Source organism: Atractosteus spatula, chromosome 1, assembly GCF_055471065.1.
Source record: "Atractosteus spatula isolate fAtrSpa1 chromosome 1, fAtrSpa1.hap1, whole genome shotgun sequence".
Lineage (NCBI taxonomy): Eukaryota > Metazoa > Chordata > Actinopteri > Semionotiformes > Lepisosteidae > Atractosteus > Atractosteus spatula.
The window spans coordinates 54,016,471-54,043,039 of record NC_142706.1 but is presented as its reverse complement, the minus strand read 5'-3'; the positions used below and the strand labels follow the sequence as shown (position 1 = coordinate 54,043,039).

The 26,569-nt window shown below is 37.3% G+C and overlaps 1 protein-coding gene across 1 annotated transcript in view; it reads left to right on the top strand.

Annotated features, from left to right (window-relative positions):
• Positions 1-12,989: 12,989 nt before the first annotated feature.
• gatb (glutamyl-tRNA(Gln) amidotransferase, subunit B) overlaps positions 12,990-26,569 on the top strand; it is a 30,027-nt gene continuing 16,447 nt past the window's right edge. Inside the window, exons 1-8 of the mRNA XM_088910858.1 lie at positions 12,990-13,159; positions 14,256-14,409; positions 16,240-16,353; positions 19,343-19,541; positions 20,606-20,728; positions 21,825-21,938; positions 23,616-23,700; positions 26,417-26,461. Coding sequence (XP_088766984.1) covers positions 12,993-13,159; positions 14,256-14,409; positions 16,240-16,353; positions 19,343-19,541; positions 20,606-20,728; positions 21,825-21,938; positions 23,616-23,700; positions 26,417-26,461 — 1,001 coding nt within the window. The 5' untranslated portion in view covers positions 12,990-12,992. The remainder of the gene's footprint in view (positions 13,160-14,255; positions 14,410-16,239; positions 16,354-19,342; positions 19,542-20,605; positions 20,729-21,824; positions 21,939-23,615; positions 23,701-26,416; positions 26,462-26,569) is intronic.

Genomic DNA, 26,569 nt, shown 5'->3' with positions numbered 1-26,569 from the left:
CTTGTGAAACAACATACATTTTGTTCAAGTTCTCACCTGCTCACCTGTTTAATTCAGAGATGCATTAAACCTTTTGGCAGTTTAAACTCTCCTGCTCCACAGTCTGTTAAGTTTTATACTGCCATTATACTGTCATTCCATCAGTGCCTTTAGCTTCAATTATGTGTCAGGGCTAAAGGCCAAATGTGTTGAGGACCAGCTGTTCTTGGAAGATTTGCCCTTTTACTCCTGTCACAAATGATGGATCCGCTGTGAATTAGTCCTAGGTAGCAGGCTCTTAGACACTGCAGCCTGCCAATATATTCCCCAGCCTACATTCTTGCATTCTTGTCATCTTTCATGGTTTTGAAAATCAGAATCTCTGAGACAGTTGTCTAGAATAATGTGATGTCATCTTAACCAGACCAAGACAGAAGCCACCACAGGCTGAGACATGCACTTCTAACATCCTGGAGAGCGTGTACAACAGCAGGCCTAGTGTATAGCTGTCTGATTTGTACCTGTGCTGAATGGCATCATCTCATTCAAGTTGCTGCCCTCCCTCCTTTTGCAATGTTTGCATGCAGCCAATAGACTTTAATTCCTAGAGGGGAGGTGCGCTGATACAATCTGCTTACTGCTTCAGCGTGTGAAAAGCTTGTGATTATGAAACTGTAAATTGTCTACTCATGGTCAACAACTCAATCTATAAGAAATGTTCATCTTATGTTATTCATCAAGTGAATTACTGTTGCTATTAGCATCGAGTGAATAGAAAGCTTCACAAACAAGCAAACCCAACAGACAAAAGTTATTCAGCATTAGTTTCTTGTAACCGAGTCCCATGAAAAGTGGGAATTATAGACTATTCAGGTGGTGAAAGGAGCTGTAGACTCTAGCTTGCAGGCTCTGTTTTAAATCTCTGATTCCAAAAAAAAATAAATTTAAATTTTTGAATTTTAACAGCATTTGAAATTCGAAAAGAACTTCAGGCTTTCCCTTCAGAGAAACTAATCCCAGATATGAAAAACACTCAGCAAAAAGCCTTTAGCCAAAGACTAAGATTTGAGGAGACTGGATGAACTGAAATTACTAAGGAGAATGAAAAACAAGGCAAGGGACTCAAATTATTTGATCTGACTTTTGAAACAACTGGGGAAACTTTGTGATTATGTATTCTACGATGAAATGTTTGTGGATGGCTATATAAGCACATTGCTGATTTGTGCTATTAAATATTCTTCTGTCTCATCAAGACATTTCTTGACTCCTGTGCTCTTTGTCTTGGCTGAGGGCTGGTCAGTATGTTTTATTTGAAAGCTTTGCAGTTATTTTAAGATGACAGTTGACAGTCTCATGCTGATTTACTGCATCTGTCAATTTGTTAAAATGGGTCAAAGAGTGGGCAGTGCCGTGGCACAGTGGTTGGGGCTGCTGCCTCACAACACTGGTGCTTAAGACCTGGGGTGCTGTCTATCTGTGTGGAGGTCGTGTTCTCCCTATGGGGTTCCTCCAAGTGCTCTGGTCTCCTCCCACAGTGTAAAGACAGACTGGTAGTTTATTTGGATTCTGGGAACAAATTGGCCCTGGTGTGAGAGAGTGTGTCTGTGTGCACCCTGAGATGGACTGGCATCTCGCCCAGCATATATCCCACCTTGCTTCCATTGGCCTTTATCAATCATGGCCTCCTAATAATCCCCCTCTCTGAACTGGCTTCATCACTCTGCTCTCTTCCCCACTGAGAGCTGATGTGTGGTGAGTGTACTGGTGCACTGTGGCTGCCGTCGCATCATCCAGGTGGGGCTGCACACTGGTGGTGGTGGTGAAGGAGAGTCCCCATTACCTGTAAAGCACTTTGAGTGCACTATATAAGTGTAAGGAATCATTATTATTATTATTATCTCCCTATTTAAAAAATGCATACACTGACCATGAGAATAATCGTGGAGAACCTTCACAAAGGAAATCAGTTTTCTAAAATAAGAGAACGCCATGCTCTTTTCTGCTGTAACAGCTCAATTTCCCTTCGGGATCAATAAAGTCTTATCTATCTTTAAACAAGGTTCCAATATTTAGCTAAAATCTGGCCTTCTCTCTCCATAGAATATGTCTCCCTTGCCTCTTTTCTGTTTCTAACTACTTGTCTTTTATCCTGTGTTCCCAGGACTATTAATGACTCTGACCTTTTCTGGAGAACTTATTTAACTAAAGTAAACCAGATTTTGATCAATGTGTTTTAGACCCTCTACAAATAAACAAAACACCTTGTGTTCCACCCTTTATTTCTACTCACTTTGAAACCTGAGGATTGCTAATGTTGACACTAGCTACATATTGACCCCCCTATCTAGCTGTAACAATGTATGCACGTTAAACAATTGACTTGTAGTCAGCAGAATATGCACATTAAAATCTGTGGCTAGAGTGATAACGTGTGTAAGGCAGACCATGTTAAATGAATTTTGAACCTCATTTACCTTTAGAATGTGTTAGATATGGGTGTAGTATTAGACGACACCTGGGTTTTTTTTACATTTTATTAAATGTACTATACAGTATATGAAACATGCTACTTTTGGGTTATTTTGCTCTAGATATGAGATATAAGTTTTTGATTTCATTTAGGCGTTACTAGTGTAGGATAAAAGTAAATATTTATATTAACTTGATTTTGCAAGACAAATACCTTTTGGATACCAGATTGATACAAATTATTTTGTCACTCAACCTGACTACTGTATAAATTGTATAAACTGCTCATAAACCATTCATAAATTAAGGCATCAGTACAAATAGCAAAAAAGAACAACACATTTGTATAACACCCCTTTCCAATATTGGTACATTATAAATATCATACAATAGCAACACAACAATGTGAAGTATACTGTATTTATTTTGTAACATAGAAAGCTGGGCAACAGGCTTTGAGTTTATGGATTGTGTTTTCAAGCATCCCATTTAATAACATACATAATGTTAACACCATTCCCAGTCAAACAGCATATAAAATATCCAGGTGTATTCAGTGGAACTGACCTGTAATGACTTGTGTCTATTTAAAAAGGGGTACGTGTTTTTTAAGCTTGGACAATTGATTCCTAATACACATGTGGTCGGCATGGCACATCTTATAAAGAAGTGAAACAAAAAAATATATTTCACTTGAATAGATGGAGCAGAAGACAGCCCAGGTGGACGAGGGGCAGAGCCAGGTACTGTACCACTCCAGGCAAAGGTGTTAAAAAGACAGTCTGACAGTGCTTTATACAGTAGCAGCTTCACTGCATTTTAATGCACATGCTCTAAATACTGCCTAATTATGCAGAAATTGTTTATATAAACAGTGCTTATAAAACTGATTTCTACTAGGAGATCAATTCATTTAGCAAAGAAATGTGCAGTAATTAATAACATTCTGATTTTTTATCAATAAATGAAATTAGTTTTGAGTGCCTTGAATATTATTTAAAGGCACTTGTGTATATTTTAATATTTTGTATATTTGTTTACATATTAACTACTTATGTATTGGACTCAATATAAGATGTTAACAATGTCTGTGTGAGAATTATAAAAGTTCAGACTTTGTTTATCTATTTTTTTATACAAACCTAAATGTCAAGTTTGCCAACACAGTAAATTAACTTTCTATAGCTATTGATGCCCTCCTATTTGTACTCAGTACAACAGATGTCGCCTGTTTAAGATTCATGTAAAGTTTCATTTTAGCGCTCATACAGACTAGGCATCATCAATCTGCTAAAAAGTAACTGTGCTAGTATTTCATAATTTATTTTCAGTGACAGAAAATGGATGCAAATCTTCTGCATAGAACGCTACTATCTGTTCAGTTATTTCTTGTGTTGAACTGATGATGAAAACAGTTTGTGTGAACTTTTAGACCTAGACAACTAAAACAGATTTGTAAACTCAAGTGTCTTGGTTCACTGTAGCCTCTTTCTTGCAATCCTTGTTTTTATGACTAGCTTGTCATAAATACTTGCTAGAGTATTTTTTTTGTTTTGAATGCTCTGATACAATATTTTTTTCATTCATTTTTAGGATGTTTTCTTAAGAAAACACAAAATGCTTTCAAGCTGCTCTTTTACATAGGGTGGGAGTTCTTTCTAATTCAAGTTTTCCAGTTGTTAATGATTAAACTTGTTATTCACCCACTTAAATTCTGCAAAGTGTCTTTGATAAAGTGATGAACACGATTTTATACTTATGTGACCCATATACTTTCTGTGTTGATTTACAACTTACTGTAAGTGGAAATTTAGAAAGTTACTTTAGGCTTGTATTGCAATATACAGTACACATATTGTATTGTAAAGTTATGCAAAGTACCAAATCATCATACATCCTCACCCTAGGCAAGCACAGAAGCAAGCAGCAAACAAGAGAAATGGCGTTGACTTCTAATGTTCCTGTTTTTCAGAATTCGACTCCTTAGCCACCAGGGGAATCTACCACAAACATCCAGCAATCTTCTTACACTTCAGGTTCTGCAAGCCTGGTTTGAAGTCTGGCACCTTTGCTGTCCATCATTATATTTTTCCTTTTCAAACAAAGAGCAAAACGTATTTCCAGAGCTGTTGTGTTATTAATACGAAGCGCTGGGCTTCATTTTTTGTCTGTTTTGTACTGTGCACATGGAGGATTTAAACCCTTTCTATTTTAACACCTGAAGGTGATCAGTTGGTGTAAATCATGTCTGGGATTGATCTTGTTCTTTGATACATATAATCTCAAAACTCTTAGAAGAAAAAAAAACAGAGCAATGACTGTAAAAATAGTTTTTTTTATTAATGTAGCAACATGTAATTCACATTTAGAGACTAGTTCTGTGTCAGTTGTCTGCATTGCATCCTCTTTGTCAGTAACTAAAATCTCCTCATTTTAGTAACAAGCCTCTCAGTCTCTGCCAGTGGTTCTCCTGAGGTCTGCCACCTCACCCAGATTTAAACACCTGCCTGTTTGAAAGCTCTTCCTCTTGTCTCATATGCCTATTTGAAAAAAACTGATTGTCAGCAAAGCCTGACTCAAGCCTGCATGCAATTTGCATTATACTTCAATAGCATTAACCCATTCACTGCAGTGAAGTTGCAAACAATTTTGAAATGTGAAAATAGTTTGATTAACAAGTTTGAAAACAGTAATCAGGCGGAAAGATTATTTCACCTGAAAATTGTGCTGGACATAATATTCATCACTGGAACCCATCAACATCTTACACATTAAAAGGAACTCAACATTCTGCAGCTTCAGTCTGGTTAAGAAGGCAGACCTGTCAGACACAATGGATTTAGTGAAAGTAACTACATTCGTGAAAATCAATGCAAGATTTGGTTTCAGGGTTTAATCAGTCTTTATTCAAAGTAAACACATTAGGTACAAATGTAAGTCATCTCTAAAATTACCTTCAGGTTGAAAAACAACTTTGCCAACATATTACTAGACTTGTACCAGACCCGGATGCCAATTCTCCAGTCTTAAGGAGTTTAAGACATAAATCTTCTAAAAATCAGACCACCTGGTTGTGAACTGCAGGTACCCACAGCGTTACAGAAACTTGTTGGGAATGTCCAGGATTCCCAACATCATATGAACTGGGAAAGCACATTAACTGACAATTTAATTTGAAAAAAAAATGATTAGACAAATACAGCAGGGAATATTGTAAATCTGAGTGCATACTGCTTTATTCGGCCTTGATGGCTTCACAAAAACTTGTGAATATATTTTGTTTTCAAAATGTAAATTTCTTTAAGTTCCTTTCATTGTTATGAATTCTGTTTTAACAGGCTTGTTCAAATGTCACTGCAGAACAACAAGCCTGAAGCAGCAGCAAGTGTCTGTTAAATGCATGCTTATTATTTCATCTGGCATCTAAACAAAATGCAAATGTAAATGCCCTAATACCAAAAAAAATACTAATTAAGGACAAGCATCACACAGCAGGAATTTAATCTGATTTTACGGATTCCCCAGTGAGCTTTGACTTCTTGTAATCTTTATTACCTTACCATGAAAATTACTCATTTTATGTTCTCTGTTTTAAAGCTGTAAGATTTTATTATTAAAAATGCATACACAATAATCACCAAATAATCAATGTCTACCATATAGATATAAAATACTGAACATTCTGTGTAATATATCATATACAGTGCTATAGTTTTTGAAGTGTAGAACTACAAAAAGGAAGATAAACTTTTACAAATGCAATTATTTTCTTGACTTATATGACCTAAAATAAAATCACTTCCAATTCTTTACACTATGCATTTTCAAAAAGAAAGAATCATGAATGTTCCTGGCTCCTACGAGCGCCAACCAGCTGCCGGCCCAAATAATTTGTGATCATGATAAAGGGGTCCAGTTGACGTTATCCACTTGAAGTGTTAAGCAGTACAAAAAATACTAAAGCCATAAAATAGTTCATGAAAAAGGATCCTTATCTGGGACAACAGCCTGCACTCTCTGTGAATGTTTTTATGTACAATATGTGGTCAATTTAGTCCAGGCATCTCTGTGGATTGTGAAATGACTTTTCTGTTCTTTCCCCCTGGCCTGGGAAAAAGAAAAAGGCATTGCAGCCCACAGAAAGACCTGTAGGAGGCTAGCCATAGCCAGCCCTCTGCAATGGCAGAAGCTATTCAATTCTTCAGTTAATTCTATCTGTCAGCATTCAGACTTCCCAGTTTTTTAAGAAGAAAGTTGTCTTAAAAGATATCCTGTTCCAAGTGCACCCTTTGATCATTCTGGAAAGCACAAACAACAATATTGGTAGAATGTCATTTTTGTAACAGTTTTCTTTTTGAATTACCTTTTTGTCTAAGCCTTTCAGTTCTTATTCGGTTAGAAAGAATGACTTTGTAGCTATTGTTTGTGAGGTGTCAGGAATGGGAAAACAAAATCTAAAATCAGTGACGCACAGATGATTTGGTAATAACGGATCATTCATTTTGTTTCTCAGAAGGCATTTGTATAAAACAAGATCTATATGATTAATCTGTAGACTTTTATCAACAAAAAACAAAAAAGAATCAAGTATGCAATTGAAACTAAAAGTTTGTTGGATGTCTGTGTAAAGGAGAACAGCATTGATTGATTTCAAAACATTACCAATTGTTTCAAAACACAAGGTTACTGTTTTTCTCTCCTGAGCTTGCAGTTATTTTACTTAGCTAATCAATAGTTTTAAAGGTTTGTAAACTTTCCAAAGTCTTTTGCTTAATGGCAAAAGTATGGCTAGAAAATATTCAGGGCCTCAGAGTTTGACAGCACTGAATAAATCAAGTATCTTCCTTTCTTTACCTTTGAGGGTAAATAACTCCCCTCTTGCTGCAGAGTAACTGTTCTCTCTGTTGTGATGCCATTGTACCCTCAGTGGGAAAGGGACACAACAATAAGCATGCAGCTTGCTTCAAAATACCTATGAAAAAAATATGACTGTCTTCAGCCAGATAACAGTTTCTTAAAAAAAGCCTAATTCCCAGGAAATGAAATGAATGGAAAAAAAGGTCTGTTTCCATATACAGTTTTCTCAGGTAACCTCCAAACTATTTGAATATACTGTAGTTAACACAGTGAATTAATCCAAAACCAAGGGTTTTCACTAAAAAATGGGTAACTTTAAAAGACATGATGCTTTCCTGGCTTCAGCAAAACACACCAATGACGTTTTAAAGGGGATGAATATCAAATTGGTCTCTTTTTACAAAACTTTCAGAATCAGAATCACCTTTACTTGCCAAGCACATTTCATGTACAAGTAAGTTACTCTGGTGGATTTGGTGGTGCAGACAAATTGGTGTTTTTGCAGCACCAAGTACATTCTACATATACAGTACCATACACAAACAAGACAATAGACATCATTAAGACAGTACACATATAACTAGGAATTCTGGTTAAGCAATAAGACAACCCAAAGAAAGAAGCTGTTCAAATACTGGGTGGTTCTGGTTTCAATAGACTGGTAGCATCTTCCTGAGGGAAGTTTATGAAGGAAGGGGTAACCTGGGTGAGAGGGGTCATCAGCAATATTTTGTACCCACTTCTTTGCTGTAGAATTTAAAAGATTATCAATGGAGGGCAGATGACACCCAGTGACCCTCTCTGTAGAGCGAACAACACACTGCAGTTTGCTTTTGGAGTGGACAGACATGTTTGCAAACCAAACAGTTATAGAGCAGTCAGATTGCTCTCAAAGCTCTGTAAAACTTCGTTAGAATTGACTGAGATACACCAAAGTTCTTCAGTTTTTTTTTCTTGAAGATTATACATACAGCATTTACTAACATCCTTCTTTTACTTCTGAATTTACTTTCAAAAACTGTAGAATGTGACATGCCTTTTGAATTTCTATAACTTTAAAGTTAATTTTATTTATTTTCTGTGCGTTTGTCAGTATAGACTAACATGAATTATTCTCAAAGTCATAAAGTAAATGTTGTGAGACATCTTATTTCCAATTCCTTTTTTTCTGGAGTTTAATATCCAAAATAATTACAGAAATATATTAATCCCGCAGCACATAGAGGGACTCTGAGCTGTGCGAATATATTCTCTGTAATTTCAAAGAGCATGTATCTGTAATTCTTAACACTAATTGACAATCAGACCTTTCAGGCTTCTTTACAATATTATCTTCCTGTTTCCATGTAGTAAATTAAAACCAGTTTCTCAGTTTGCACAAAATAACAATGTTCTTTACAAACTGCTCCTGTTCTTATTGTAAGTGTATAGCTTTAATAATAGCTTTTCCTTTTTTTTCTTTATGCATTTTATTGTTATTCTCAAGGCCACCAACATTTAGCTATTTCCAAGGCTGTATTTTTTTGTTGTGCTTGAGTAGAATGTCCATTAAGTGAATGCACTTAAGTAAATGACTTGATTATGAAAAAACATTTTTCTATATGATATATTCCAACCATTGTATCTTTTTTATTGGTAGATATGATTCAGATTCTTATAGAAGAGGCAGTTTTTCCAAAAGGGAAATGTCCAGCTGTCCTTAATGATTTTTTATAATCAAAATCAATTTCTTCATGAACATGTTGTACCTGGTCAGGTACACCTGCTTTGAAGTTTTCCCCCTTCTCTTTCTAACATAAGGTACAGATGAGGCAGGCTGCCAAAACTTCTGGAAAATAATATTAAAACCTCTGCCCACTGAAAGCCCTTTAATTTGATTAAAATTGATGATTTTAGAATATCACTTTTTTGTCATTAGCTTTTTGAAATAAATATATTCTTAATGCATGTACTGTGTGTTTGCAAGTAATATTTGTACAGATGCAGACTCCTGTTATATCAAGCATTTCACTGCAACCTGGTAAGGCCATTTCATATAATGCTCCTGTTTAGTAAAGTGACCAAGATTAATAAGGAACTGTTCTAAAACATTTAATTTCTATTAAATGCCAATCTAGCTTTACTTCTAAAGTAATTATGCCTTCTGGTTCTGTGGTATGTGGTAGTCTCAGTATATTTTTACAGAATTCTCTTCTTCATAACACGTACAGTGTGACAACAACAAACAGTACAAAAATAGGTTTTAGAACCTACGTACAGTACTGATGAATATCTGTGGATTTCTTCATTAATCTAATTAGAAAGGCCAGTGGAAGGCAACCCATTTGGCATGAGTATTTAAAGTGTTAGGAAAAGCTCTTGGAAGTTTATATTAGTGTTTAAAAAATGTTTTTTTTCGGTCTTTTCATACTTTTCCAGAAGCAGAGACTGTACAAAATTGCCAGGGTTCTCCCCTGGAATGTGAAAACAGTATCATACCGCACTGCTGCACTAAGAACATGACTCCCCTGGGTCTTCGTCTGGTATGTATTATTCTGTTTTAGTTACCAGGACGAGCTTCCCTGGGGCATTCATTGTAAACACCAGGCATCTGATCTCATGGTCTCCTTTAGGTTCTCTGCTCCTGGATTCCAAACCTGTATCCACGCTCTGGGCCTCTGGGTGTCTTTGGCACCAACAAGGAGACAGATTTTCTTTCAAAAAAACGCAGCACAATCTGACAGGTTCCTCTCGTGAGAAGCCAGAGCACCTGCTGTGTAGTAATTAGCCAGACACAGGCTCAAACCTTGGGTCTCAAGACACAGCAACATCTAGCTACAGGGACTGAGGAAGAAATTAGGTTACATTACAAGATTTCAGGACTCACCTGATTGGAAAAGGAGTGGTACAGTTTTACACTGTACTTGCCCAAAGCACTGGAGACCATTGCCTTTACATTAGTCCCACTGGGTTTCTGTGGCTTGTTGTGAAATCTGCGTGTAGAGCATCTTAAACAATAGCATTGCCTATTTATTTTGTAACTGTTCTTGTTAGTGATGATTCTTACTGCTTCCAGGCTGAATTTTCCTTGTTTCTGAAAAGTTGTACATGGGATCAAACTAATTAAAAATCAATCTTTTTAAAAATAAACAAATTGTAAGAGAAAGGCAAGTGGTGTAACTAAAATGACAAACAAGCCCCCTTTTCCCCATTTGACATGTTATAATAATTAAATTGGGCTGAAATAAATGTAGAATTACTACATTACTACTAAGTATTTTTAGCTTTTGAACAGGAACCAGAGTGAAGTTGGAAGATTTAAGTGTCAGAGTGATTTAAGATTAAGAGTTAGGGGCTCACCCTAAATAATAATGACCTTTTAATTCAATGGTTAACCAAATCACAAATAATACTAATAATGCCTTACACTTATATAGCACTTTTCTGGACACTCCACTCAAAGCACTAAACAGGTAATGGGGTCTCCCTTCCACCACCACCAATGTGCAGCCCCACCTGGATGATGCGACGGCAGCCATAGTGCACCAGAACGCTCACCACACACCAGCTATCAGTGGGGAGGAGAGAAGAATGATGAAGCCAATTCATTATTATGAGACCATGTTTGGTAAAGGCCAGGACACCAGGGTAACACCCCTACGCTTTTCAAGAAACACCCTGGGATTTTTAATGACCACGGAGAGGTTTTACGTTTCATCCAAAGGACGGCACCTTTTTACAGTATAGTGTCCCCATCTCTATACTGGGGCATTAGGACCCACACAGGCTTCAGGGTGAGTGCCCCCTACTGGCCCCACTAACACCACTTCCAGCAGCAGTCTTAGGTTTTCCCAGGAGCTGCTGAGCTTCAGTGAGTTGCCAGTTGTGAGTTGCAGGGTCATGAGGCTGCTGGGTAGGACTTAAAAACTTAAAAAGACGGACTTTAAAAGATTAAATGCATTGATACCGTAGTTGATTCCTGAGACCTCAGCTTGTTCAATTATTTGATTGGTGTTCTAAGTTTTAAAGAGAACTGAACCACATCTTTTACATTTGCCTCCTGTCTGAGGCCACCCACTGATATATTGATTGGCCCACTAGTTAAAATTCTCATTGCATGTCGTTAAAAGCTCCATTCAATCAATCAATTAGTCTCACTTTTTAGGTAGAAAAACATTAGATCCACGATTGTCGTGACTTACTTCTTCTTTACACAGATAATTTGTGTTCCTCTTTCAGTTCATCATCAAAATCATGATTAGTCACAGTGGTGCAGAAATACAATAATGCTAATTAATTATATTTCATTTATTCTGTGTCAAAAAACCCAAAGACCAACTACAAATATCAGAATGATTTAGTACCTTAGCACTCTGATTATACATTTACACAGTACACAACCTTAATGCTCAAGACTTGAACTCTTTTATCACAGGCTTTTGCACAGACTGACCAGTATCTTGTATGGAATGTATTGTACACTGTTAAACTACAAAACATTATTCTATTTGGCAAATACTTAAATACCTGTAAGAGATTCTAGGAGTTACTCAACTGGATACACCTATACCAGCACTGCAGGATTTCTGCAGTAAAACGATCAGACATGCATGGAGACACAACCCACAATTAATAGATAAGTAAACATCACAAAAGGAGTATCCAAAGAAAAACTTAACTGCAGTGGAATTCAAATGATATTAAATAACTTTTATATGAAACCAGGATACAGCTGTGTTACCACCTTGTAGCCAGATCTTAAAAGTTCAGCAATGCTGGGTCTCGTCAGAACTGGAAAACCGGGCTGCTGCTGTATGTGGTCCAGGTGGATCAGCATTTTCAAACCAATGCTCTAGTTTAGTGACCAGGACACTGTGCTGCAGGAAAGGCTGCTCTACAGATTAAACCAAGGCCCTACTAGTTTAATGGCTTCGTTGTCATTAATTTCTCAAGGTACTGTTTGGAACAGTAATGGTGTTAACCCTATGGTCCTGACCAAATGCCACAATGGGCTTGCACAATCTTACCTCCCTAAACTTCCTCCAGAATTTAATTGATATATCAATTGTTCACTTCTCTACTGGATCGGCTGTGTAATACCACTGAAAACACAGAGTGACTGGTGAGTGTCAACGAGGTGAATGCAGTCATTCGGTTATAGAAGAAGGGAGTCTCACATGCATTTTGTATGTAAAGTGCTTTTGGGATGAAAGGTTCTATAAATGCAAGAAAATATAAAAAAATCAAAGTCAAATTCGGTTTGTGCATTGAGATCTCTGGATAACATTGGGTTAATTGAATAAATTTAAATGTAAGAGGCAACTACATAACGAAGAGGACTGACGTCAGAACTGTACTTCATTTAAAAACTCGTATGCTTCAGAGCACGTCTTCCTGTTCTGCTTATTTCATTCATTCTGTACTTTATTCATTTTATACAATTTATATAATTCCGCGCAGATGCAATTCATTATATGTTTTTATAATCTTTTATTTTTTGGACTTTTAATAAAGAATAAACTACCACAAGATGTATCAACCACCAATTACTAGTCGGACTTCACACTACACCTCACTCTGCTTTTGCTATGTCAGTGTGCATTATGGGAGTCGTAGTTTTTCAAATGTACTTTCTTAACTGTGTATCGTTTAAGTCAAGTAAGTGAAAAACTACAAGTTCCAGAAAGTAGGGCGCAAGGACAGCGATGGCTGCTTCCTCTGTAAGATCGTGTGTAGTATGTTGTTGTATTAATAGAGTAAGCCCAAGTCAAAGACATTTGTTAAGGACTTTTACTTATAACAGTTTCTTCATTAGAAATGTACGGACTTCATATTTATGTTTCCAAAATCAAGTTCAAGCCAAAATTAAAAGGTACGTTTTCGACTCTGAAGTATGTAGGTTTACTGCACGTTACTGTAAGATGTATTTTCCTATACTGTATGTAGTTGATTCGTATATATGATACAAGTGGGATTAGAAGTAAATATCTATATCTTATATAAAAAATGTGCATTTGATATAGGTAAACACTAAGTGGTAAATAACGTAAATATATAAAAGTAGTATTTTCTGCTGTACACAACCTCAAAATCGGGACATATCAAATATGTTGCTGCAGTAGTTCTAAAGAAAAATTCTACTGCAAAGGCACAAAATTTACTAATTGTCCTAAATATGTGTTGCATTATAGTGATGCATGTGCTTATTTCTGCTCAAAATCACCGGTCGCCAGGTTATTTCACAGTATGTTCATGTATTATTGACATACTCTGCAAGTACGTTTAATTTGGACACAGATTTACCACACATATTGTTGAGATTTATGGTATTGTATTTATTGTAAGAGCGTCGTTAAAGAGATGCGTTTGCTGTCCACTTACCCTTGAGGTGTTTTTTTTTTCATTTGACAGTTATTGCTACCTAGTTGTTCTGTCGGTGACTGCTAGCTCTTGTCAGTTGGCAGTTTAGGATTTGTAACTTGTAAGAATAGTTGAATGTGCTGAATTGTAAGTGATAAGGGTTTAAAATATTTTCTACAGTATTGAAATAATATAAATGGTTTATTTTACAGTTTATCTTATAATATAGCTAATATTTATGCTTTCGGTGTTACACTAGGTAATAATCCTATTAGCATTTGTTGTGAACTATAACTGGAAAATGTATCCAACTCTTTAATATGAAAGGTTTAAAGAAACATGCTCATCAACAGGCATTTCAGCAGTGAGTCACCTTGTGAGAATCAGCTCCTTCTTCTCTTCCTGAAGCTCTTTATGGTGGAATAGTTAGCACACACATATGTCTTTGCTGCCATGGCCTTATTGGTAGTCTTCCAACAGTTCAGACTTATAACCTTATTATCTCAACAATCGCCATGTTAATGGCACATTTAGTCGGTGAAAATCGGATGGTGTCTGATTTTTATCGCACTGTTAGTTGTCAAACACACCTGTCTTGTCTTTCCCAGTGACCCCCGGCAGCTGGTTGCGGTGGTGGGCCTGGAGGTTCACGCACAGATCCATTCCAAGTCCAAGCTGTTCTCCGGCTCTCACGTGAAGTTCTCCGCACCTCCTAATTCTCTGGTGTCGTTCTTTGACGCCTCCCTCCCGGGCACCTTACCTGTAAGCAGATTATATTCCTTTTACCGCATACTGGCAAGTTGATGAGTCTTGAGTTTTTGGAATGATGCCATTCCCCAGCTAAGAAACTAGAAGAGCTGGAGGGTGTGTTTAAAACTCCTGTGTCTCCGAGCTGGTGTACATGTTCTCACTGTGTCCATGTGGGTCAGTTTCGTTTAACTCCTCAGTTGATATTTCAAAACTGGTGTTGTGTTTGTGTGCTTGTTATAAAGGTATTTGTTGTTTGGTGAATTTGTGGACTCTGTCTTCACAGTAATGTAGCATTATGTTGTATTGTGTATGTGATATGTGTATGTTATTTATGATTTTTCTTTCTCTTCTTGTATCTGCTTTTTTTGTACCTCTTTTATTTGAGCGCACCACAAAAAATTCCTAACAACTCGAAGGGTTGGTTTGACAAGAAAGTTGACTTTGACTTTGTCCTATGATGGATTGGTATCCAGCTCAGGATGCAGTTACTGTATGCCTTACACCCTTGTAGGTCTAGGCTCTGGATTGCTGTTGGTCATCATCTGATCATCATCTGCCTGGTGTTTGAACAGTCTTTAATTTGATCAAAATCTTTTTGAATTTAATTTGCTGCCTCTACTGTTTGCTAGTCCTCCTAATTTGGTATCATCTGCAAGCTTGAGTAGTTTAATACCAGATCTAGATTATTGATATGAATTAGGAGCAGCAGTGGTCCCAGCAGAGGTCCTTGTGGTACTCCACTAATTGTATTACCCTAATTTGAGCATTCATTCATTATCCGTACTCTCTGTACCCCTTTTCCATTAGCCAATTTTCAATCCAAACACATGCCTTACATTTAATTACTACCGTTACACCTGTATACCAATACTGTACCATTATGTCCACTGTAATGTGCTAATTTATCTTTTTTAGGAACTTTGGCAAAAAAACATTGAAATACACTTTATAATATGTTATTTATGAATACACTACTGCTGTTGCTTGTTCAATAAAGTCTGACAAGTCGGTGAGGCAAGACTTACCTTTTCTAAATCCATGTGGACTATTAATTATTTCCATATACGTGATCCTCTAATCTTCTAACTTAGTTTTATCCCAACTTCACATTGTTGCTTACTTATAGAATTTTGATTGCTTCGTTTTTGTTGATAACGTGTCCAAGAAAAATAATAAAACTATAAGAAACAGAAAAATTTGACTCAAGAAATCATCTGCTGTAAATTCATATTTAAAATCTCCCAAGACTTCACATTACTTATTTTAGTAATGATTTAAAACTTACTTTAAACTTTATTTCACATTGCAACAAAAATTATACATTTCAATATGCCCAACAATGTAACAAGGCAAACCTAATAGAAAGGCTTATATATATAGAGATTAATACAGTAAATTAAACAGAATTGAAAGGTAGTTTATGAATGTAAGTTTTAAACAAGATTTCAAATGCTGACTGATTCAAGAGATACTTATGGGCTGTGATGCCTGGGCAGCTTTGAATCAACAGAACAGAAAGCGTGGTCTCCTGAGTTTTGGGATATTTTGATGAATTTTTAACCTTTCTGTTACTCGTATATAGACTTATAGTAGTTTTCATGTAGTTTCAGTAGTTGCCATGCCTCAGACGTTAGGATTGCATCCCATGTTAATGTGGAAGATTACAATTTGATTGCAGTGAATGACTTCAGCTGTCCCAAGTTCTCAAACGCTCTTGTTTAAGAACTGGGCGTTTGCCGTTTTGCTTTTCTGATGCCACAGAACAGCCCTGTTGACTAATCCAAGGGTGAAACTGTCCAGCTGTTGAGTCCTTTGCATGACTTTACACTCCCTTTCCCCCAGGTGCTGAACAGGAGGTGTGTGGAGGCAGCTGTGATGACAGGTCTGGCCCTGAACTGCACCATTAATAAGAAGTCCTTGTTTGACAGGAAGCACTACTTCTATGCTGATCTGCCCGTAAGACCTATAGACTCTCATCTGAAAGAAATATAACCACTTTTTAAAATTATTGATATTTTGTGATTTTATGTTGGGAAAAGTCTTAAAACATTTTTGCTGGTTTTATGTAAGAATGAACCTTTTGTTTACTCTCTTATTTTCAAAACTTTTTTTTTCCATACAGTTGCAAAGTACCGCAATTGAATCTAATGGCAAAGTTCAATAAGTACATTTCTGTGAAGCACAGTGTTACATTTTACAATGCAAGAAGCATCTCTTACTATTACGTTGAATAGGATGGATGCCATTCTTGGCTGTTAAAAGCCAGTAATGCACAAGTTATTGCTAAGTGATTTTCACCTTGGAGCATAAAAACAGGCAGTAATGGAGTGAAGCGATGACACACTTCCTCTAATCCCAAAGCTCATGGGTAATTGTAGTGCATTTATGGGCTGCTTTTAAAACCAATTCAGATTAGTATGCCAAAAAGAGATAAGAGTGGAGACTGAATAAAAGACATCCTGCAGATATTTAGGAGAGATTGCTGGTAATGTATTTAATTTCAGAGTTGAAAAGAAGTGCACCCTCTAGAAGAAAGGTACATAAATCATTTTTAAAAGTCTTTTTTGACACCTCATTAATACATTGGAAAGGGGGATGAAGAAGCTAAATTTGAATATTTTACTGCGTGAATGACATGCAAAACTTAATTTTTCACCATTAGCATTTTCTTTTCCTGGAGAACTGCCCACAGATTCACTGGAGACCCACATTTTCAAAACACAAGGCTATAAAAGCAGTTCAGAAAAATGACCCTGCTTTTTGAGCACTGCAATAATCCTCACTATGATTTCAAAACAAAGAACTTCAGTTATGCTGAAAGAAACTGACAAAAGGTTTGGATGTTTAGTTACAGACCATTCTTTTGGTTAAAATGCCTCTAGTCGTATACTTTTGGATTTTGACTTTTTTTATAAAGCTGCCAAGCCGTCTGTTATACTAATGTACTATATATTCTTATACTAAAGAAGATTATACCTATTTATTTATTTTTATACTCTTTATACTCCGTGAAGGGAATTTTCTCCAATTTTTGGAGAACTATCATAAACGTTGCCAGTGGTTGCCTCAGTTCTCAAAAATGTCGTTAATACACAAGAATCTACTATAATGCTAAGGTTTCATGGTGCTTGTTTAGTCAGTCTCTAAAGTGGAATTTCTGGGATCAAATTCCAAGTGAAAGGGACTACTTTCACAAACAAGCTGAAATAAACTTTAATAAAAGGTAAAAGTACAACTTGCTTTTGAATTTTACTTCCAGTGCATACCAGTTTAATTACATAAAATAAGTGAAGTACATATAAACACATTATTATCTACTTTTTTTTCTGTCTAATGGATAAAACCCAGCAACTCCAGACTATTAGCCATCATCAAACCAGTTACAGCATGCTTTTGTAGGAATACAGTCAGATTTATGCAAAGCCCTTGATTTGAGGCGTTGGCCTGCAGTAAATCTGTAATCTTTTTAAGTTAATGGCAAAAATAATGTACTGTGTTATAATGGGTACTTAGATTATTAAGAGTGTGTGTTAAGTGCATGATTCCATATGATTTTGAGGTCTGGGAGACTATAATTAAGGATGCAAGGGACATTAAATTGAGGGTCATAGTACATGTAGGTATCTTCTTCTTCTTCTTCTTCTTCTTTTTCACAGCCTTAGTCCCAGACTGTCCTGGGGTCAGCTGCTTTGGTTGCTCTTCTCCACTTGTCTCTGTCGAGCACATCTTCCTCACTCACTTCACATACCTCCATATCTTTTCTCACACAATCTATCCATCTCTTTCTAGGCCTGCCTCTTCCCCTGTTACCTTCCACCTCAAATTCCATTACCCTCTTTGTTACTTCCTCAACGTCCCTCCTCATGATATGTCCATACCACCGTAACCTCGCCTCTCGCACCTTCTCAACCACATCCACCACCCTACATCGTCTACGGATTTCTTCATTTCTGATCTTATCCTTCATTGAAATCTGCAGAATCCATCTCAACATCCTCATTTCAGTTCTTCTCATCAAGTTCTCTTCCCTCTTTCCAACTGCCAAGCATTCAGCTCCATATAGTAGTACAGGTCTAATCACAGTCTTGTACATGTAGGTATGATACCCAATATTTGTGGTGCCAGTTGCCTGACATCTTGTGCCTCTTTGTTAGGTTAGACTTTGCTATTCAATACCTTTGTGCCTATAATGAAAGAGGGTGCATGGACCTTCAGAAATTGATTTTGCATGATCTGTTTGACAAAATATTGATTCTGTGCCTTTTTTCTATTGCGGATACTGCTTGTGTACTATCTTGGCACATTATTGTTTAATGTTTCCACAGCACCTGTTGCTCAAAGGCCAAAAAGCCTGTTCTGCTAAAATCTGTAGGCTTGAGCAGATAATTAATTTGATGCTCAGGTGCAGAAGGGGCATGGTGTCTTTTCTCATATTCATGCTTGTAATTTTCCATCAGTAGTGATTAATCTTTGTTCTCTTTTGCCTTGATTCTCTTGACAACATATCGCTTCCTACTTAGAGCAAAGTTTGCACTTTTGAATTGCTTAAATAACTTGCTTGCTTATGTCTTTGTTTCTTTCTGGGGAAAGTGTCAGAGGGTAACCTCTGTCATTTCATTGCTGTCAAAAACAACATGCTGTGCATCTCTCCACCAAAGTACTTCATAAACGTTTTCAGTTTTAATAACAAGTTTATTTTTTCTCTAGCAAACATTTTGTAGTTGGTGAATTTTCTAAGAGAAGACTTTTGTGTCAGCTTGAAGGGTTTATTCAATGTGGTGATCTATGGAAAAATATTAATTTTAATTATTGTAATACAATACTGTGATACAGATTATTTTAATGTTTCTGTGGACGTTTTAGAATTCTGTTCCACAGCAGCCGCAGCAGTCATGGAAAGTGTGACGCAATATAAAAATAAAATGGATTGACTTCTGTGCTCCAGGCAGGTTATCAGATTACCCAGCAGCGAGTGCCCATTGCAGTAAATGGGAGCCTCGCATACAGCCTTGTAGTGGGACAGAAGAGGAAAGAGGTGGTGACCAAGACTGTGAGAATTAAACAGATCCAGCTGGAGCAGGACAGTGGCAAGAGCCTGCATGACGACTCCAGGAGCCAGACCCTAATAGACTTGAACAGAGCAGGTGACTCTTTTCGGGGGCCTCTTACATTTTGTGTGTGAGGGCTGTCAGATGTTAATTAGATTTGACGTGTCGTGTACAAGTGCCTTGAATCAAGTGTATCGTCAGGTGTATGTCTCTTCTGTCCACCTAGACCACATTCAGTGATGTACTGAGGTCTGGTGAGAACTGCTAGGCAAGTGGAGTGTTGTTTGTACCTGATCTGTGTGTTTTTTAACACTAATTCACACAGACTTGTCAGTCTCATGCTTAAAGGGAAACTGCAGTTCCAATTTTCTCAGATCGGTTATTAAATCTTGGTAAAAACAAATGACGGTATCATGCACTTTTTATGAATTTCAAATAAAGTGTGAAATCGTGACCGTAGATACCTTGTGAAAGTACCATATGGTTGCCATATTGTCACAGACGGATGAGAAACCGCTGGTCTTGCCAAGGTCCAGAGTGAGAGTTCATGAGAATTGACGTTAAAGCCTCCCTTCCTGCTCGCTAGTCTCTGTAAACAAATGAGAAACAACATTAATTATTTTGAGTGTATTTTAGTTGGTTGGCAGGTTGCTTTTTTTTGCAATACTTAAAAGTATTTAAAAACATTTTGCCTTGTATGTGTCCGTTTCATGAAAATATTTACTATTAATATAGTAGCAAAATTCACTTGGGCTGAAGCATGTTTACAATGTAATAGGGCCTCTTTTGTGTCATCTGAAGTTTTCTTGCCTCATTCTGAATCCCAGACAAGGATGGCAATATGGCATTATGAATACATTGAAAGTTAATCTCTTTTGTGATGTAAAGTGGAAGTTGTACATGTTACCATGTCCTTGGTAGTTTCATTCTGGTTTGAAATGCACTCAACATTGCTGGATCTTTATAACCCCAAATTGTAGAAATAGTGTTGCAGTTCCCCTTTTAGCAGAACGACTTTTCAAGGGCAGATTTCCAATCAAATAATTTTGAGCCTGCAAGCACTGCCCACGCATTTACCCCATTGAATCCTCAGTTTGCAAAGAGCAGGCATGGCCCACAGTCCCGCAGTGACCGAAGGGTCTGCGTGCTGTCCCCCACAGGCGTGGGGCTGATGGAGCTGGTGATGGAGCCGGACATGTGCTGCGGTGAGGAGGCAGCTACAGCTGTGAGAGAGCTACAGCTCATCCTACAGGCGCTGGGGACCAGCCAGGCCAATATGGCGGGTAAGGGATGTCCGAGTTAATGAGAAACAACCACGGCCCAAGATGATCCATCCAAGGCCCTAGATGAAATCTCATGAAATTTGACGGAATTGTGTAAGAGTTTTCAGAAAATTTGGGACATTTTAAAAATTGCTCTTCCTTAAAATCAAACATTGTAGAGGCTGGAAACTTAGTTAATCCCCAGTCATGACAACATTTTGTTGATTTCTCCATGGCATCTTTGATTTGGAGAAAAACCTTGAATGGTCCTTCTATGGAAACCCAAATAAAATGAAGATTTGGAATGCATTAAGTAGGTTTGTTTCCTCTCAAAATTGTTTATGTCAAGAATTAAAAAAAACTTTGCTGACTTTGAAACTTTGGCTGCCATGAGTTAGTCATACTGGACCCTTTCTCTGACCAAAAAAATCTTGTCCATGACCTCTGGCTTTTCCTAATGGTCACATGTAAAATCTTTTTGTAACCGATTATATGTCACTTACAGTAAAGCTTATGTAATAGTTTCTTATAGAATGTGTTTATGGGATACATTATTATTCTGCTATGGAAACCCATAAATGATCTTCAGATAATGATGTGCTCTCTGATCTCTCCTTAAGGTGAAAACTATCTTCTAGCTTTTTCTTTTTAGAGAGTGCAGATAAGGTCATGGTTATTTTGAGATACATGTAGGAAACCATATATGTGTGTACTAAGCAAAATCCATCCCTGTGCATTAAAAAGCAATACATCTGCTCGGCCACAATAGTCGCTGCTTGAAGTTGTTTTTTCACATTATTTTTATGCCTTTTTAAAACAAGTCAGCAAAAATAAAGTAGAAAAATGAGTTTTAACAGCTAGATTTATAACCCGAAAATGAGGCAGCAACAGTCCGGAGGAAGAGAAGTTGGCCTTTATGGTAAATGATATGGCACACAGTAGTCTAGCAGGGGTTGCTGTGCTCCTGATCGAGTTAGACGTTGGCTATTTTGCAGTTGAGTTTTATGAACTCTCGTTGGCTGAGCAAATTCAATTTCAGTGCAGCTAATTAAATGATGCTATGGCAGCAATTCTCTACTGGGTTTAATTGAGGGCTATTTTTGTTCCTCCACTGCAGAGGGCCAGTTGAGAGTGGATGCCAACATTTCAGTTCATCATCCTGGGGATCCGCTGGGGGTGAGGACAGAAGTGAAGAACATTAACAGTGCCCGTTTCCTGGCTAGGGCCATTGGTGAGATCTGGGCTTGTTATGTTGCTTGTTATGCTTGTTATGCCGACGTGTGGTGGGAATTTTAAAACACAGCTTTGACACTGACCGTGGCCTCCCAGTTCAGAGCTAAAGCGACTAATTCATCAATTACAGTGTATTGCTAGGAATTGTTGAAGCAAATGTATTAAAAAATGTGCCTTACATCCTGCAGATCATTGATCGAACCTGTAATTCCTCCTGTGGTTGAAGAGTACAGTGTTACCTTTTTGTAGTCTGATCTCATTATATATCTTAGAAACTAAGCAAAGCTGGACCTAGTCAGAGCTGGCTTGGGTGTGCTTTTAGGAAAAACAAGTCTTCCCACTGGACCATCATTTCCAAACCAGTTCCCCAGCATGTTGACCATGTTGTCAGTGATGCTGTTGTTCGCATAAGACTTCAAACCAAGCTCCTGACTATTTGGTCATCACAAAACTCATGGCAGTGTTTGTAAGATTAGTGGTATTGGTTCCAGTGTGCTGGCTAAACATTGGGCTTGCACAAACTGGGCTCCCTAAATTTCTCCCTTAATTCATTTGGTCAATTAATTTCTCACTTCTGCACTCAAGCTTCTGTGTTACTGATTTTCTAGCACCTAATGATTGCTCCACAACACCCAACTGGATGACATATGCAGTAATAATGAAAATTGCTACAGAAATTTAAAGAATTATTATGGTTATTTTAAAAGGATATTTATAACAGTATGCTACATATGGTTATCTATTACCTAAAATGTGTCTTATAGCATCTACATATTAGTCCTCTACCAGGTCCATTCACTTATCTGTTCTTGGGAATTCCCTTAAGAATGCATGTTAGAGTAATATTTGTAGGTTGGTCTTTCTTTGTGAGAAACACTTCTGCCAGCTTCTGCAGGACTTGGTCTTTCAACAATTTACAGATTTCTGGTTTTATCTTGCCACTCATATCCCTATTTCTTATCTTCCAGTTTCATCCACTTTAGAGGAGAATTGACAGAACTGTGCTTTAATCAGATCTTACAGAATTTAAGCCTAATGCTAATTTTTAGTTTTGCACATGTTGTAAAAGTAACAAGCAAACATAAAACTAATGAGTACCACTCACGTACAGTGAAGGTAGTGTCGTGCCATTATTTTAAGGTGCTTCTTTTAAAACCAACCTCATAATAAACGAACATCTGTCTTTAAAGGCTCTGTGCCTCAACAGGTTTGTAATGAGATTTAAGATTTTGGCACACTTCTATGCAGTCTTCTCTCCCTTATCCCTGAGAGTCAACAGGCCTTCTTTGAACTTTCTTTTAAAATTCTGCTCACGATCCAAGTAAAGTTCCTATATATATTTTAAAATAGCACTTTATTTCTTTCTTAACTTTTGAATAAAACAAGTGACGTTTACATATGAAAGTGTTTTTTTAACTTCCAGAGGAGATTTTTGTGGTACTTTATTGATTGGGAGTTTCAGTGTTTTATTAGCAAGGCAGCCTTAAGAGAGAAGAGAAATGCATGAAATGACATATGGAACACATAAGACTGAGAAAAGTTAAATGCTTGCTTTTGTGTTTTTATAGATGTTTGACATTACAGCTATTCCCACAATCAAGGCTTGAAAGTGGGCTTTGGATACTTTGTCATATTGCTTCCTTTATCACTCTGGACCTCCTGATCTTTTCCACAGACTATGAAATTGAAAGGCAGATGGCTGTCCTTGAGAGTGGAGGGGTGGTAATGAATGAGACACGAGCCTTTGATTTTAAATCTGGGTAAGAGCGATTGAACGTTTTGTAGAGTTGTGAACATGTTTATATCCTGTGTGCACAAGGATGCTTGATCTATAAAAGCCTGCCTTAGCAATCTATTTGCACATACGTTATTGCCAAAAATATGAAGGTTTTAGTTTGAGCTTTCATTTACTGCTGCTGAATCCATTTGCCCTTAAAATAATCCCACGCTCTGTACGAAGACTGGCGGGATAGATAGGTGGGATGTTCATATTTATCAGTTCACCCTCATTGCCAGCGCATTCATAAAGTTCCTCGGCAATAACCCCAAGTTCAACCCGATGTAGCAGTCCTGTGCAGAATGCCTTCACCTTGAATTTTGTTCGAGCTGCATGTACAGGTATTTGGAGTCTTGGTTAGCGTTAAGCCTTTAGTTTTCTCTGATATTTGCACATCACTGCCATCTAGTGAAGTAAACCAAATTGCACATTGCCTAATAAATCTAATTAATAATAACAGTAATAATTGTTTCACAGCTTTTGGGTTCTTGATGCAAATCAAGTCAGACAAGGGAGCCTTTTCTTTGGAGTTTGCCTTTTCTCTTCATGTTTGTGTGAGTTTCAATTAAAGTGCTTTTGATATCTCATCTTCCAAAAACTAACTGTCTGGGTTCATTAATACTGTGCCTCTGAATTGTTCCTCGGAGCTTACGTGTGTGGCCTGTGATGGACTGGCTACCTGTTCAGTGTGTAGTCCCAGCCTTCACCCTGTGTGTTTGGGATAGGTTCTGAGTTAACTCCCACACTTGCCGAGAAGTGGCTTTATAATAGACCTGGAATAACTTTGATTGTACTGCATTTTATTTATAAGTGCTATTCACTGACCTTAGTTCGTTACCTGATCACCTGTAGTGCATGTACAAAGTAGAGAGTACTAAAAATGCATAATTTTATTCTGTCTGCGATATTGTATTGAAGGATGGAGACTGACAGTTCCAGTGACTGCACAGTGCCTTGATTCCAGGACTCTCATGCTAAAGCTAATTACGTGTGTTTTGTTGTTTGGATATTCTTAGCTGCAGTATATACAGTGCACTCCAAACGTATTGTGATGCCAAAGTCCAAACTGATTCTTTTTACAGTCCAGCAATTTGTACTGTATGTATGATCATAGGATTAATATAAATGATATACAGATGTACAGTATCATCTGTCCATCAAACTATGTTCTGAAACTCTCCTGGCTCATCTTTGTACTTTGGAGCAAATTTTGAAACCTGGCAGTGGTAATATTGTGGCCTAGGCATATCTGGATCACTGACTTGTGACAAGCTCAACATACTAGTACACAAGACCATAGGGGCTCAATCATTTCTGCTTGGGGTCTCCTGCTCTCAGGTGACTAATGATAGCCTAGATTTGACCCAGGGCTTTGCTGGACAATAAGGCTCACAATACTAAAAAAATACTTTTGTTGAAAGCTTTACATCACCATTTACAGTAGACATGAGTCAATGTGCTTCATGGTCTGTGGTTGTTAATGCAGTTTGCTCACATCTTTAGCGTTCAGTGTTTGATTCTGATCTGGGATGCCTTCTATGTGTAGTTTGTAAGTTTTGCTTTGAGTTTGCAGAGTATACTGTAGTACTGTACTCCATTTTCTTGCTGCCACCCAAACGCATGCTGGTAGAAAAGTTAGCTGTGTTAAATTGGTTATTCCCATGAGGTGCTGAGGTGACCCATTCCTCATTAATCCACCCTGTCTGGAGTCATGCTGCACCAGTCCTTACCGCAGTGTGTTCGGGACAAGGCTAAACTGAAGAATTTTTTTCAGTAATAGTAGCAAAATAAAAGTAATTTCCTTAAGAACATGTTTAAAATTAATGATGAAAGCAATCATATTGAAAGGGTGTAAAATAGCGAATGCATCAAAATAAGCTATCGATATGTGTGAAATTACACATATTCTACTGGCATCTACAGGCATAAGTATGCAGTAAATAGATATTATGTTCAGTAGACATGGTTTAGTGAAATCCCAATAAATAGGATTAATGTATTGATGTAAAAACGTTTGTTTTATTATTAACCAGGATAAATCTACACTAAACGGTTTTATTAATTGGTGGGCTTGAACTAAGCAAAAGATCTAGTTTCTGAGGTAATTCCCAATATAATTGCAGTGAAGTGTCATTAATCAGAATAAGACATTATAAGAAAACTCTGCCAGTGAATGTGATTCAAACGACCTACCCATTTTTTTCTTTAGAGCACTGGTCATTTGTCTGATTAACTAAATCCACTGGAATTATTAAATTATTTCTCATTAAATAATTTAGAAAAATTGCAAAAAATAAGAGGTACAGGTAGAATAAACAGCTACTGTATATTAATGAACCGTTCCAACATTTCAAATCTAACAATGTTCAATCTACCACAGAGTCTCTTGAATTTGTCAAATTAATTTTGGGCTTTTTTTTTTACTTTGGCTCAAAAGACAGAACTGTCTTCTTTACAGGTTGTTTTTAAGCAGTGAGCTTTTACAGGTCTGTTCTGCTCTGTGCATTTTCTCACTGCAAGACACCTGTCATAGCACTGGCAAATCCTCAGAACACTTGCTGTAGTGCCGTGAAGAGCTGAGTTTATTGGAACAAGCAGCAGGCTGATGACAAAGACTCGAAGACCTTCAGCAGCAAGCAGTCGATCGGTACTTTGGATACGCAGTATTGATATGTCTTTGTCCTTGTGTTTGGTTTTAGGCTCACTGTTCCAATGAGAGATAAAGAAGGGCTGCAGGACTACAGGTGACTACAACCTCATCAGAAGAAGTGTGAAAACAGTTTACTGAAAGTGATGAATGGTTCAGTAAAGCCCAGGCTTCACCATTATTTATACCAATCCAGTAAACAGTT